Genomic DNA, 16,195 nt, shown 5'->3' on the forward strand with positions numbered 1-16,195 from the left:
GGCCAACCTATGATCATCTCAGACTTCTGGCAAGTCATGGTGTCATTTTTTCAAGCTGACAGGTATCAGGAAGATTTTATGGGACCTGCTTCGAGCTATCAGGCTTTAACAAAATTTGACCTAGAATTTTGTTTGAGGAAGTGTATTGCACTCAGGTGTTATCATTGAAAATGTTACCTGTGGTTAATGCATCTTCTATTTTGAAACCATATTTCTTAACTTGTTTTCCAATATAATCAGAAATTAAATGAATTGTTTCTTCTTGGTTGGCATCTTCATAGGAAGCCTGAGCAAAATATACGTCACATAGACTACTTGAGATATATCTCCACTTTACTATTCAAGATCAGCTTGATACTTCCATTAGTTGCCAATTAGACCTTTAAAATGTGGTTGCGAAATCAACATTATTCTTAGTCAGCTCCCTTAGGGTCCCGTATAACTTCCTCTCTCCTCCCCTCCCCCCCCCCTCCCCCGCCGTTGCCTCATACTCATACAGATTAAACACGATCTGCCATTTTTCTGCCCGTATGTGACCCCCAAGCAGTACCTCCCAGCTAGGAAGTGGGTGAATGGAGTAGGTCCTGACAGGAAGCAAAGTGGGAGAAGTTGGGCGGCTGTAGGTTTGCTTTGGGTTCTGGTGGTTAATTTGGCCTCTGGGATAGAGACAGAGATGTCATGATCGGGTTAGTGGTGGACGGTGAGAGAGGACTGAAACTTGGCAGGGAAAATGAGGAAATACTTGAGTTCTGTAAACAAAAAGTACGTAATTGATTCCCAATTACTGTATATGGAACTGACTAATCGTTTCCTTTGCTAGTTTTGAATATTGCTTTATTTTATAACCTGTCAGCACTTTGTGGATACGAGTTCTTTTAAATATTTGCTCTACCTTGTGACTGAAAACACACCCACTACCTGGGGCGGTTCACATCTTCGGAAATAGGAAGTAAGAATCTCATTTCTTTATCACCTCAAAAGCTTTTATTTATCCCTGACAATTTTGCTGAAGGAGGTGGGGAAATTGGAAATAATTGCATCTGAAGTTTTCGCAGCTTGAAAACTTAACAGGATGAGTGCCGCCAGGTATAACATCGAGAACACCCTGTGGGAAGTCCGGGAGCGATATGTAAACTTTACTCACATCGGTTCTGGAGCCTACGGGACGGTGTGGTGAGTGTAACAGGGGAACGTGTGGGTAAAACGCATGCAAATATCTGGTTGCACACGGTGATCAATGCAGAAGAGAATCGTTTTCTTTTTCAGTGAATAAAACTCTCGGGTTGCAATACAATGATTGGAATTTAAATAATGTGATTTTATTTGCATTTTGCTTCAACAGCTCCGCAATTGACAGAGGCACGGGACGCAAAGTCGCAATTAAGAAGCTGTATCGCCCATTTCAGAGTGAAACGTTCGCCAAACGAGCTTACAGAGAGCTTAAACTTCTGAAACACATGAAGCACGAAAATGTAAGTTTTGGCAGAGACCCATGTGAGCGCAGCTCCAGTAGGGCTTCCATCTTTTCGGCCTTATTAAATAAAAAGTTACGAAAAAACATTGAACAGTGTTTCAAATCTCAGCTGAAAATCAGAGAAAAAAAAAATCCAGATTGCTTGAGCTCTTTAAGTTCTGAGAATTGATTGATGCAGTCGGTAGATATAAGGTAAACGAGGTCGATTTCTTGATTGTTTACATTCAGCACTTTTCTCATTGTCTGCCCAGACTTGAAAAGTATCACATGGCGTCATTTTGGGGATTTGTTTGGGCAATGTGAAGTGGCGGTGGGGCTGAGGAGATAGCTTTGTCTTGTCCCATGTTCGGTTGAGGAGGTTGCAACTTCATTGCTCAACTACTGTCCTACCAAATACTCGGGGTGTATGGAGTTGGCTGTGCTCCTGCTCTGTTTTGCCGGCAGCGGTTTGTGACTAGATGTCCGAGGTTAGCCAAATAAATGTCAACTGGAACTAAACTTGTATTCATATAGTGAACCTGAGCCAGTCAGTATCCTTTACAGAAACAATGTCAATGGAGCGGAAAACATCAGGAGATCCTGGCACAAAATACACGTGAAGCTTCATTGAGCTCTGCAGTGTTAGCAAATATCCTCTTCTACTCTGTAGGGTGTTTTTGGCTTCTCATGTGGAAATAATCCTGTATTGTAGGCAATCCAGTTTGGAGTTCAGCCTAGTACAGTTTACTAGTTCAGAGGAAGAAAGTGAAGATATTTAGAATTGTCCACATCTAACACTATTTCACTTTTGAAATATGCCTGATTTTTATTCTCTTTAATTTCACAAACCCAGGATTCTTTACATTCCTCACAGTTCCACAGTAATAGATTAATAAATGCCCCAAGGAATCAATCAGAAATTGACCTTCGGTTTCTGCCTACCAATGGTTTCCTTACATATATAGATTATTTCTGTGTTCACATATCTTAGACAAAGAAGCAAATAAATCCTAAGACACAGGAGCAGAAGTAGGCCATTAGGCTCATTGAGTCTGCTCTACTATTCCATCATGGCTGATTTATTATCCTTCTCAACTCCATTTTCCTGCCGCCTTCTGTCACCATTGATGCATTTAATTAACAAGCACCTATCAACCTCCAGTTTAAATAGACCAAATGACTTGGTCTCCACAGCTGTCTGGCAAAGAATTCCACAGATTCTACATCCTAAAGAAATTCCTCCTCATCTCAATTCTAAGTGACATCCTTATATTCTTAGCCTATGCCCTCTGGTCCTATAGGAAACATCCTTTCCATGTTCACTCCATCCAGGTCTTTCAATATTTGATTGGTTTTAATGCTCGCTCATTCTTCTAAACTTCAGTGACTACAGGCCCAGGGTCATCAAACACTCCTCATATGTTAACCCTTTATTATCTAGAAAAATTTTTATAATTTAAGCATTTTAAGTACAGCACATAACCGTTTGTAGATCCATATCTTTAAGTATATTTTTGATAAAATTTTCCTGTTAAAATTTATGGGCCGGGTTTTACCCAGCCCCTGCCTTGAAGCCACCACATTCTCTCCACCTGCTACTGCCCTGGTGTTACTATCGCAGCAGTTCTACCTTGCAGTTCAAGGTGAATTTGAGCAACAATCAGATGGAGGAACGGAGCAGTTACAGTAGCATCTGTGGGAGGGATAGAATTGTCAGTGGTCTGTGCAAAGTCCCACAGCAGGACCACACATTTTTCCTCCCACAGACGCTCTTTGCATATTGTAGTTTGCCATTGATTCTCCACTGCCATGCCAACCAGTCGCCATCATCATGGACATCCTGCTGTGTTGGTTGAAAGGAAACTTCATATTGGTTTCCCATTCCCTATTCTGGCTCCCGTCTTACCCCTTCACCTGCCTGTCACTTTCTTCTGGTACCCCTCGTCCTCCCCTTTCTCCCATGATCCACTCTCCTCTCCTATTGGATTCCTTCTTCAGCCCTTTACTTTTCACCTCCTAGCTTCTCACTTGACCCTGCCTCCCCCACATATAACCTTCCACCTCACCTGGCTTCACTTGTTACCTTCTAGCTTGTACTCCTATCTGTCTCCCTACTTTCTTATTCTGGCATCCTCCCCTTCCTTTTCAGTCCTGATGAATGGTCCCAACCCAAAGCATTGACTGTTTATTCATTTCCATAGATGTTGCCTGACCTGCCCAGTTCCTCCAGCGTTTCGTGTGTGTTGCTCTGGATTTCCAGCATCTACAGAATCTCCTGTGTATTCATCTTGATTTACTTTCTATATCAGTTTTAAATTATGTACATTCATGAATTTTTCTTGATTATGATCATTATACTAAAAGCTGCATCAGAGTTTGTGAGGTTTGTTTCAAATAATATTGGCCCAATCATAAGGATTTGACATAGAGGAAGTGGCAACTCTTATTTCACTGCATGAGGCTGAAGATCAGACTTGGGCTCATTGAAGTGTTGATTCTGACACACATCATTCTTCCTCAATTTCCCGAGCTTGGAAAACTTCCTGTTCGACTGTAGGTTAGATCTTGTAGCAGCAGGTCAATGGGAAGAAGTGAGCATCCACAGAACAGCATGTAGACTGCATGATTTAATTCAGATCATTTCAATGTGCTTACTTTTTGTGTGTATGCACATGTTTTAATGTCTTAGTTCTTTAAAGCAAATTTTCAGTCAGGTTTATTATCACTGACATATGTCTTGAAATTTGTTGTTCTGCGGCAGCAGTCCAGTGAAATGCATAAAAATTACTGTCACAATAAGAAATTTTAAAAAAAGGGCAAAAAAGAATAAAACAGTGAGGTTCATGGGTTCAGGGACAGTTGAGGAATCTGATGGCGGAGGGGAGAAAACTCTTCCTAAAATGTTGAGTGTGTGCCTTCCATCCCTGATGGTTGTCATGAGAAGAAGGCATATCCTGTATGGTGAGGGCCCTTGATGATGGATGCCACTGCCTTTATCTTTGAAGTTTGAGAATTTGATGTCATTAAAGATGGGTGCTGCTTTCTTGAGGTACATCCTTTAGAATAGGCCCTTGATGCTGAATCCCATCACCCTCTGCAGCTTTTTTGATCCTGTGCGTTGGAGCCCCCATATCAGGTGGTGATGCAACCAGTCAGAATACTCTTTCCTTGGACCATTCTACAGATGGCATCTGAAGGAATTTGCTAGAACATTTGGTGACATACCAACTCTCCTCAAACTCCCACTGGTTGGCCCAGGATAGATCTTCTGAGGAAAAACTTTAATAAAAAAAAAAAAAAAAAAAAAAATCATTTTGCTTCCTGTGAAAAGTGTTGGACAGTTTGATTGCTCTGTATGTGATGTTTTCCCACATGTAGAAATTAAATAATAGTTTTGACAGCCAGGAACTTGAAGCAGTGTCGTAGCTGTCTAAGCCATCCTCGGGACAGGAGAGGACTCTGTGCTACAGAGGATCTCTCTGATCAGCTGGCCTCCCGGTGGAAGACTCCATCCAGGGGCAAGCTGCTTGGATGACCAGTAAGACTCCACCCCAACTAACATTCACAGGCTCATTTGTGTGGTCTATCATGAATGGATTCCAGCAGACCTGGTAAGGATATACATTATGTATCTCTGCATCACTAATAGAGGTGGTATTATTCACTGGTATGCTATTCCTCTCAAAAGTTGCAGTTATCAATGTTCTTTTTTGGCATTTTGATCTTTAATCTGCAAATTAATTTTCAAGTCCATTTCTTCAATTACTAATTTCTGACTATAGAGTCTGCCACTTTGTTTTCAAGCTTTTATTTTGCAACTGAAACTTCCTTAATTATTGGAAAATTCAAAAGCAGTGAATGGCATAAATGTTCCTGTGGATTGTAACAAGTACTGTCTGGTTGTGAAGCAGAATTGGGAAGTGAGTTCTAGTTGTGGACTTCGCTTCCTGCCACATGGAAATGAGTTAAAAATGGGTCATAAACTCAATATAATGATTAATGTTTTCTTTCACTTCCCAAATTTCCTAGTGTTAGAAATTGGACCCACTGGGAGTTATTTGTATGAGGTTATGTCGGTAACTACCTGCGTGATTGTAAAAGTTGGAAATGATGCCTGAGTTGATATTATAATCAAATGTTGAGAATCAAGTACCCCAACATCTGGCAAACACTGAGTAAAAGAGACAGCTGGAGTAAGTACTTTTAAATTCATTTTGATGCGCAACAAAGCATTCAAGTGGCAAGAAGCAGAATGCAAACCTCTTATTCACAGTGGAAGATGTGCTCTACATTTCATGTTTAGAAACAACAGTCTCTGATCAGCCAGTAGCCTCCTCTATTTTCCACACACTTTGCCAAGCTCCTTATTTAGCATCTTACATAAACTCCATTTCAGTACTCTTGGGCATGTGTTTAAACATGAAGGCAGGAAGATGGTTATCAGTGAGACAATGCCGTTGTATGGGCCCAATGTCCCTTTGTACTTAAAGTATGATAAGACTGCTGTGAAGCAACTTGCGGCAAGTAATTATATCTCTGTGGCACACCAAAATTCTACATGGACAACAATTCATTCCAGACCTTTCTGTTTTGTAACCCACACTTCTTCATTTAGTGCCATTCTTAGGATTTTCTCACCACCTCTCTGGCACTTTGTCAAACTACTGAAAATCCATCAATAAACAACATCCTTGCTTTGCTTTTCCCCAAAAGTGCTGTTAATTATATGATTGTGTGGTTTTTTTTACAAATCCAGATTATTGCTAATTAATTTATGTCTTTTAGGATTTTGACTTTTTCTATTACAGATTGAGGTTTGAAAGCTTACCTATGATTTCTATATTAACATTACCCTTTCATAGCTACAACACTTGCTGCCACCCAGTTCTTTGGCATAATTCCTATTTCCAAAGATTTATGTAGATTTTTCTACTTTGATCCATTTTAAATATTTAAATATTTATATTTTTATATTGTCTGCTTTTCTTCCATATTATACCAACATCTTCTCTCATCCCCCATTTCCCATGTTAAACTGAGGTAATTTATTAAGCACTTGCAGACTTTTCTGGTATGAGATAGTTCCTTCCTACTCTGAGGATTGTTCCTACTAGTAATGTATATTAAAAATCTGATTCAGGATTGTTCAATGTCATTTCCAGTATACAAGTGTACTTGCTTACTTCCTGTTACGCCTGCTGACATTTAGGGCAGCAATGAAAGTCCTCCATTTCTGTCTGTCCCTGGCCATCCTCATACTGTCGCACATCGATGCAGAAGGGCTCTTCATTGTTGTTTCTGTAACAGTTTTGTCTGACCAGTCAGTCCTGAGCTGAACCCCCAAACCTGGAGGACCAGTTTCCACTCTTAGTCTGGCTTCTACACTTTGACCTGTTTGACATGGGTGACCATGCCAAGAGCCGAAGCACGAAGCCCTGACTCCAGCCAGCATAGCTCTCTGGGTCATTGCGGCATGCAAGCCTCCAAACCACGTAGAGGTTGTGGTCCTCTTGCAGGAGTACACAACTGTAAAGGGGAACAAAATAACTGTTACTCTGGATCTGATGCACCACAAAAAATACACAATATGATAAAGGAAAGGTACGCAGCATCTGGAGTTTCTCCGGTTAACAGACGATCGCCTCTCTGACGTAGTGGGGAACCGCGTACGAGGCCAGTTACAGCAGTGGTTTGCCATTGCTTTCTGCCGGGTGAGTTTCCAAAGAGATCACCAGCTCATAACCCAGCACGGATGGAAAGCGTGCAGGGGAGCCGGCTGGATTGGAACTCGGGACCTTTCGTCCCGAAGTCCGACACTGATGCCACTACACCACCAGCCGGGTCACAATAAGATAAAGAACACAATATTTAAAAGAAACACATATATATACATACACACTCTGGGGGTGGGGTGGGTGGGCGTGTATGTGTGTGTGTGTGCATATGTGTGTATGTGTATATGTATGTGTATGTATGTGTGTGTATATATATATACACACACATACACGCGCGCGTACGCACACACACACACACACACACACACACACACAAAATGCATGTATGCCATTATAAAATAGCTTACGTGCATTGTTTGTCCCTAAATGATGCTAGGTACAGGAGTGTCAGTACATAAAGAGACTGACAGGAAAATTATAAAGTAGTGGTTGTGGGTGGTGTGGTGGGGTGAGTTAGTAGGTGGAGGTGTTGATCAGCCTCGCTGCTTGGGGAAAGTAACTGTTTTTGAGTTTGGTGGTCCTAGTATGAATACTACGTTGTCTCCTCCCTGATGGGGGTTGGACAAACAGTCTATGGGATCCTTCATGATACTACGGACCATTTTCCAGCACCTTTCTGTATATGTCCTAAACAGTGGGTAGGCTGGTGCCGGTGGTACAACTGGTAGTTTTGACTACCCGTTGTAAAGCCTTGTCCACTGCGGTATAGTTTCCGTAACGCGCAATGAATGCAGCACATTAGGGATGATCTCTACTTCCTTAATATGCTGACCTCAGTTAATATGAAAAATCCTAAAAAAAATATATGACGAAGAGAGCCACTCCATTAGCAATATGATCTATCCATCTGACTCCCATCTTCAACACATGTTTAGACCTGTTTGTGCTCTAGGTATACATCCAAATACAGTTTATATGTAATGTACATTCCTGCAACTCTGAATCTTTCAGGCTATGAATCCAGAGTTTCAATGTTCTTATGGTGACAACTTTTTTTTCCTCATTTCCTCTTTAATAATTCTACCAGTTGCCTTCATTCAATGCTCTCTTGTGTTTCTCTCTTCTGCTAAGAGTTAATTAGCTCTTCCTATTTATTCTTTCCATGACCCTCTTGGCATTCAATGTTGCAGATCCTTGGCCTTCTGTAATACAACAAAATTAACCTTAACTTACCCATTTTATCCACATGAATACTATTGTCCAGTTCTGGCAAGTTTTCTGTAAATTCCCTCTGCACCTTCTTGGCAATCATATCTTTCTCATTAGGTGGTGATCGGAACTCTACACAGTACTTTTGCACAGGGGCTTAACTTCTATTTAGCATAACCTCCTTGACGTTTCTATTCTGTGCATTGACAAACAGGAAAGCAACTTGTATATGCCCTTTTAACAATTTTAAGTTTTTCCCAATATCTTTAATGACCTGAAAACTTTCATTCTTCACCGCCTAATATCCTCCCAGTATCTTTCCTTGCCTAGTAGACCACCCAAATATATTAACTCGCACAGTGCAAAGTAAATTTATTATCAAAGTACATATACATCAACATATATTACCCTGAGTTTGATTTTCTTGTGGGTACTCTCAGTAGATACAAAGAAACACAATGGAATCAAAGAAAATCTGCCCCCGATAGATATGGACAAACAACTAATGTGCAAAAGACAAAAAAGGAAATAATAAAAAATAAATAAGCAATAAATATCAAGAATGTGAGTTAGAGTCCTTTATAGTGAGTCCACAGATTGTGGATTCAGTTCAGTGTTGGGGTGAGTGAAGTTATTCCCTCTTGTTCAAGCCTTATGGTTGAAGGGTAATAACTGTGCCTGATCCTGGAGATGTGGGTTCTGAAGCTCCTGTATCACTTTCCTGAATACAGCAGTGAGAAGAGAACATGGCTTGGATGGTTTGGGTCCTTGATGATGGATGCTGCTTTCCTGCGACAGTCTTTTTCATAAATGTGCTCAGTTGCTGGGAGAGATTTACCTGTGATGGACCAGGCTGCTTTCACTACTTTTTGTCTGTTTTTCTGTTCAAGGGCATTGGTGTTCCTATACCAGGCTGTGAATATATTTGTGGACACCAGGCCCAGACATAGTTTTCTGCCCACCTGATCAGACTATCAATATCTTCCTACAGATTGAAGTTTCCTTATAATTGTCATCACAGACCCAATTTTTGTATGATCTACTAACTTTATTATGCTTCATGCGTACAAATCTATGTAATTAATAAATGCAAGAGAAAGAAAGGGACTAATCACCATGTCCTGTCAGTAAAGCTGCATCAACCTTTGCTACCTGCCACTGAGACAGTTTTGAAACTTTCCCTTAGGTTCTGTGGGCTTTTACTTTTTTCTTTAAAAACCCACTTGGTCAGAAACAGAAGGGTCCTTTACAAAGTCTTGCTAAAATCCATGCAGATTACATCCAGCATACTGACCTCATTGATCCTCCTTGTTAAATTCAATCAAGCTGTCAGAAGTGATCTTTTCATAATAAATCTGTGCTGAATGTCCTTGATTAATTTATGTCTTTACAGAAGCATGTCTACTGTTTTCACTGCCCCAGAGAACTGAATCCAATACCCTGTGCACCAATGAGGTTATTAAACTGGTTTATCTCTTCCCTTTTTGAACAATGGTACAGTTAGAATAACAGTCCCCTGGTACCATTCCTGTAGTCAATGAAGATTAAACTATTGTATTCAGAGTCTCTGCAATTGCTTTTTTCCCCTGATTTCTTATGAACCTTTTTAATAACTTTTTGATTTCCATCAGTACGTACTAATATAATTTTGATCTACATGACCCTAAGTTACTGTGCCTCTAACTCATTTCAAGCTCAACGTTCTGTGTTCCTTCAGCTTTGCTTTGCTCACATTCTGTTTGAATGTGTTTCTCCCCTTTGGTGGTACATGTACTCCGGTGGTTTTAATGTTGGTGTGGATGGGTGAGAGGGAGGAACGGGGCTTGTTATTGTTTGGTGTTATTCTGAAGAGCACTGTGGGTGCACTAACAATCCGGGATAGTTTGGCGACACTTCCGTGCTGCCCCCGGGTGTGGTGGTTTTAATGCAAGTGATACATTTCACTGTGTGTTTCAATGTACTTAAGTTCATCACCCCGACTAGGGAATAGGTTACTCAGAGCAGCTTGCCAGAGTTCCCCATCCTGGGCCAGACCTTCAAGCTATCCCCAGCTGTAGCCCATCGAAGATCCCTCCTCTCCCAGGAATGAGGTCTCTACAACACTCCGGGCCACGGACTGATACCGGGCTGTGAAGAATGCAGTGGTGCAGTGCTAGCCGGAACACACCCAGCACATCTTTAAGAAAAAAGCCAAAATAAACAAGCTAATTAATTAGGTGCCGCTCGGCACGTAAATGTCGGCCCAGATCAGAGGCGATTGCCAATTGCGTAGCCTCGGATCTTGGCAGACATTTACGTGCCGGGCGGCACCTAATTAATCAGCTTGTTTATTTCAGCCTCTTAAAGATGTGCTGGGTACGTTTCGGCTACCGCTGCACCGCTGCATTCTTCGCGGCAACGTATTGGTCCACAGCCCGGAGTTTGGGGACTGCTGTTCTAGAGCTTCCATGGGTATTTCTGTTGCACTGGGCTTTTCTGGGATGGGCTAATCCCATGCCGAACCCCACTCCTCTCTCAGCCGGGCTTGGGACTGTCCACGGCCGAGTTATGTTTCGGTGTACTTGTGATAAATAAGTCTCTACACAAGCAAGTGACTTAAGTGAATGTGATTCAGTAGGTAGAAGCAGAGCCATGCCTGCTGTGGATCAATCGGTTACTCATAGCTGCTGAGTTACATAATGGGAAGGAATGATACGTTGCTGTAAACACAAGTCACTAATGATTCTGCATTAGCGACCAAGTATTTAGGCAACAGTAGGTTGGCATTTGTCAGCCTGATACTGTAATCTCCAGCACAAGGCAGATATTGATGGAAAATGCTCCCTTCTAGGGTAAAGAGGTTGCTGCCAGGAAACTGCTGCTCTGTTAATGTGTTTGCTTTTTTAAAAAAATAAGTCTTATTTGTGTATCAGCAATTGCTAACAGTTCCCTCTCTGCCCTTCAAGGATCTGCAGTTTTTCAGGTACTGACATGTCAAACCCAGTAGTGCTGATTGAGATAGTTGTTTACGAAAAGAGAACTCCACGGGCAGATCAGTCGAAACTGCAATGCACCCAACCACTGAGGCAATGGAAGTGCCGCGAGCCAAACAATCTTTCATCACTGCCCTAACTTCAGTAGCCATAACCAAGGCATTGTTCACAGAACCTGTGCGGACATGTCTATGGCTTGGCTGACCTTTCCTGCAGCCAGCCTAATAAAGCCAGTGGGCGTTGGTTTTATTGGGGGCTGAGGATCGTTGAAGGGCAGCATTTAGTTGGGCGGATGCTGGGATCTCGAGCAGGGGTACATTGTGTTGTGCTTGTCGGGACAGAAGGAGGGTTATCATCTCTGGCAGAGTGTGTTAGGTTAGGGGCTGGGAGGTCAGCTGGGGGAGGATAGGAGAGTGCAGGAAACAGCTGTTCTGAGGTGGTTGTGTGTGATTATCACGGAGGCAGCTTTGAGAGCAGGGGCTGCTCCAAAAGATTGTTTTTGTAGAGACGAGAAGGGTCAAGGATGTGGATAAATAACCTGTAAACTTTCCTGATTGGCCTTCGGGGAAGAAGATAGTCTGTTAGACCGTGAAGCCCATCTCCTCAAGAGTGCCACAGGAACTTATGTCATTTCTTGTAATATTGCATCAGGTTAAGAAGGGTCTCTTTTGACAGAAGGTGGCTGGTTGAGTCCTGTTACTTGACCCAAACCATGAGACCCGACTATAAGATTGAGTGGTTTGGAATGCACAGTAGGTCTATGTCCTTGGACTGAAGCCGAGCAGAGCCAGCAGCCACCAATTATGTAGAAATAAATGTAGTAGCAATGAAAGTTTGGTGATCTGCTTTTAAAAGTTGGACACACAGGGTTCACTTATTTTGGGTCAAATGCACATTTGTTGTGCTCACAGGCCAGGATTGGTTCAGGTTGGTTGTTTAGTCATTAAAGCTGACCTCTCATGCTTGGTCACATTCTTCATGTCACCCAAAGCAGAATAGAGGATCTTGAGGTGTTTTTGATATTGGAGTTTGAGCTTCATTGTAATGGAGCAGGCTTGGCATAAATAGGTAACCAGGAAAGATTTAAAAAAAACTCTTCCATAGTAATTTCTCTTCTCTCCCTCCTTCTCTTTTAATTGCCCATTCTGGTTACCCTCTCATCCCTTCTCTTCACTTGCCCATCACCTTCCTTTGGCTCTGCTCTTCCCCTTTCTTCCATGGTCCACTGCCCTCTCCAATTCGATTCCTACTTCTTCAGCCCTTACCTTTTCCACCCATCACCTCATTGAACTTAGTTGCCAAAAAAAACATTTAATTTAAACTCACGCAACACACATCAAAGTTGCTGGTGAACGCAGCAGGCCAGGCAGCATCTCTAGGAAGAGGTACAGTCGACGTTTCAGGCCGAGACCCTTTGTCAGGACTAACTGAAGGAAGAGCTAGTAAGAGATTTGAAAGTGGGAGGGGGAGATCCAAAATGATAGGAGAAGACAGGAGGGGGAGGGATGGAGCCAAGAGCTGGACAGGTGATTGGCAGAAGGGATATGAGAGGATCATGGGACAGGAGGCCCAGGGAGAAGGAAAAGGGGGAGGGGGGGAAAACCCAGAGGATGGTCAAGGGGTATAGTCAGAGGGATAAAGGGAGAAAAAGGGGGGTGGGAGAGAGAGAGAGAGAGAGAGAATGTGTGTATATAAACAAATAATGGATGGAGTACGAGGGGGAGGTGGGGCATTAGCGGAAGGATGCTGCCTGGCCTGCTGCGTTCACCAGCAACTTTGATGTGTGTTGCTTCAATTTCCAGCATCTGCAGAATTCCTCGTGTTTGCGTTAATTTAAACTTACCATTAGTTAATTAGAATACCCCAGTAAGTCAAGAAGTACACTGTGTACAGTCCTTTGCTCTTGTCATTTAACAGTTAACAGCATCAGTGATTTCAATCAGACAACTGATATTGCTGGGCACTATTGGGTTTGATTACCAAGGATGATAAATCTACCATGTGTAAGTGCACTGTGAGAAAAGGCTGTTAACTTTCCATATCCTTCAAGTATGCTTTATCTTTATGGTTCATGTCAAAAAATTTAGATCAGTGAATTTTGTGGTATATAAGCATTACTTGTATACCTCTGCTCTTCCTGCAATATCACTGGAACTGTGCCCATGATAGTCACTGTTTTGACTTTGAGAGATGAAATTTACTGATATGAAAGAATTATGACAGTAATAATAATACAATGAAGTTGCATACTTATGACTTTAAAAACAGTTCCTAGCTCCTCCACTACATGCACTCCTTCACCCCCTTCCCACCACACCTTATTCCGGCTTCTTTCTTCCTTCTTTCCAGTCCTGATGAAGAGACTTGGCCCAAAACATCGACTGTTTGTTACTCCTCATTGATGCTGCCTAACCTGCCAATGTCCTCCAGAATTTTGTGTGTTTTGCTCTAGATTTACAGCATGTGTGGAATCTCTTGTGTTCACATTTTCTTTCGGTTCCTTCATATAATAGTTCTATCTCTATTAGAACTGGACTTGTTAATTGTTACCACATTGCTTATTAGAGACTTTACATTATATGGGCCCAAAATGGTGCTACAATATCAATATCTATATCATCAGATCTGGGATGAGTTCCTGGTCCTTACTGAAACACAGGATGACAGACATTAGTGCTGACCTCTAATGCTCATGGTATATTTGTGGGGATGGAAGAGAACAGCTATGTATTTTGTGAAAATTGTTTATCATTTTTGATGGATTAGACAATACTGGTTAAAATTAAACAAGACACTTTGAGCCTGATCAAATCAGTTTGAAATGTTCTCCCGAGGGATTAACAGCATATGCAAAGTGTTATGTTTCCTGACACATGCAGCATGAGATTTTGGCTGCCCAAGTGCAGTAGAAGGGAACTGCTCAAGCAAATGCGCTCACTTAGAAGTATTTGGCAAAGACAAAGATTGTTCTGTTTTGATTGTTCCAGCTTCATCAGATTCCTTTCATTTCCAAAGACAAAAAGGACAGGCTGTTCTGAGGATTCTAACAACACATTTTGAGAAGCAGTCATTTTCTTTCCCTCTGTCTGAGGTACATCACACCCGGGATTGAAATGGAAATGGTGTACATGCTTCCATCTGAAGGATGGCATCTCTTGCAAGTAAATCAAGTCTGTAATTGAATCTCTTTTGCCTTCTACCCTGTTGTGGACTTCCGCCTTTGTTCTCTTCACACTTTCTCTGCATCTTAAAGCTTGTTTGTCTGTAGCTTTCCCCATTCTGACGACAGGCCATTGAGCTGAAACATTGTTTCTATCTCCATGGATACTCTCCCACTTGCTAAGCATTCGCTGCATCTTCTGTTTTTATTTCAGATCTCTATCGGCCATAGAATTTTATTTCAGCAAGCTATTTCTTAGGCGGTCCGTCTAGATTGAAGATCATTTAATCTCTTGTTCTGTGGTGGCTGATGAGGCCAATGTGGGACGGGTTGCTTGATGTAGGGGTGCCGGGTGGTTGTAATGGGAGGCATGCTTACACAAGGCTTCTGTGTGTTCCAGATGGATGGATTCTGGATTCTCAGTGGTACCATGAATGCCACTTCTCCATTTAAAGTGGTCATTAACTTGGGGTTTCTATGGGGATGTTACACTTCTTGCAAGGAGGCTTTCTTTGAGAACATTTTTAATTCTTTGCCTCTGTCCACCTGGTAATCCCCTGATAACAGCTCGGAGTAGAGACACTGCTGTTGTTGGAATCTGGAGCAACATACAAAGTGCAGGAGGAACTCAGTGGATCAGGCAGCGTCTGTGGAGGGAAGTGGACGGTTGATGTTTCGAGTCCAGATGCCGTCCGACCTGCTGAGTTCTTCTGCTTTTTTCTGTAGCTCAGAATAATGACTGTTTTGGAAGTCTCCTGTGAGTGATGTGTCCTGCTTATAAGAACCAATTGACTAGGGCCTCTGCTTTGGGAGATAACACTGACTCCAGATCATTTATCCTTCCCAACCAGGGGTCCCCAACCTTCCTCATGCCATGCACCAATACCATTAAGCAGAAGGCCTGTGACCCCACGTTGGGAACCCGTGTTCCCTGTGGACTTGGATGATTTTGTGGATAAACTGTTAGTGCAACCTCTTATGTGTTTTGAGGTTCCTGATGGACTGTGTCTCGGAACAATGCTTAGAATACCATGAGGCTTTGTGCTGGGTTTGAGGATTTGATCTTCAACTGAACCTTGCCGTGGAGGCTAAAGGCTTGGCTGGCACGTTGAGTGATTTAGTGATTATTTGGAGCATTAGTGTGGGCACGTGGCCAAGTGGTTAAGGCATTGGACTAGCAACCTGAAGGTCATGAGTTCGAGCCCCAGCCGAGGGAATGTGTTGTGTCCTTGAGCAAGGCACTTAATCACACAGTGCTCTGCGACGACACTGGTGCCAAGCTGTATCGGTCCTAATGCCCTTCCCTTGGACAACATTGGTGTCGTGGAGAGGGGAGACTTGCAGCATGGGCAACTGCTGATCTTCCATACAACCTTGCCCAGGCCTGCGCCCTGGAGAGTGAAGACTTTCCAGGTGCAGATCCATGGTCTCACAAGACTAACGGATGCCTTTACTTTGGAGCATTACCTCCAGGTACGTGCATACACAGGCACCATTCCTGTCTGCAGCTCCGTGCCTGAAGTTATGGTGACTTTCCTTGTAAGGTGGAAGGAATGTAGACTGAACAGCTGCCTGGTTGTCCTGCAGAATGGTGCCACCACAGCAGAAGACTTGTTGGCGGTGAGGGGCAGCGCTGCGGTGAAGTTAATCGAGAAAAGTGCCCGTGCAATGTCTCAGCCTTGTTTAGCACCAGTCTTCACTGACATTGGATCTAGTGTGGCTCCAT

General features: G+C 42.6%; 1 protein-coding gene across 2 annotated transcripts in view; it reads left to right on the forward strand.

Annotated features, from left to right (window-relative positions):
* Nucleotides 1-654: 654 nt before the first annotated feature.
* LOC140209953 (mitogen-activated protein kinase 13-like) overlaps nucleotides 655-16,195 on the forward strand; it is a 74,158-nt gene continuing 58,617 nt past the window's right edge. Inside the window, exons 1-2 of one of the 2 annotated variants that reach the window (XM_072278639.1) lie at nucleotides 655-1,173; nucleotides 1,343-1,472. In XM_072278639.1, the coding sequence (XP_072134740.1) occupies nucleotides 1,073-1,173; nucleotides 1,343-1,472 (231 nt within the window). In that variant the 5' untranslated portion in view covers nucleotides 655-1,072. Of the gene's footprint in view, nucleotides 1,174-1,342; nucleotides 1,473-14,400; nucleotides 14,471-16,195 lie in introns of those variants that run through there. The other variant, XM_072278640.1, reaches the window with a different exon arrangement.

The sequence above is a fragment of the Mobula birostris genome, chromosome 14 (assembly GCF_030028105.1).
Source record: "Mobula birostris isolate sMobBir1 chromosome 14, sMobBir1.hap1, whole genome shotgun sequence".
Classification (NCBI taxonomy): Eukaryota; Metazoa; Chordata; class Chondrichthyes; order Myliobatiformes; family Myliobatidae; genus Mobula; species Mobula birostris.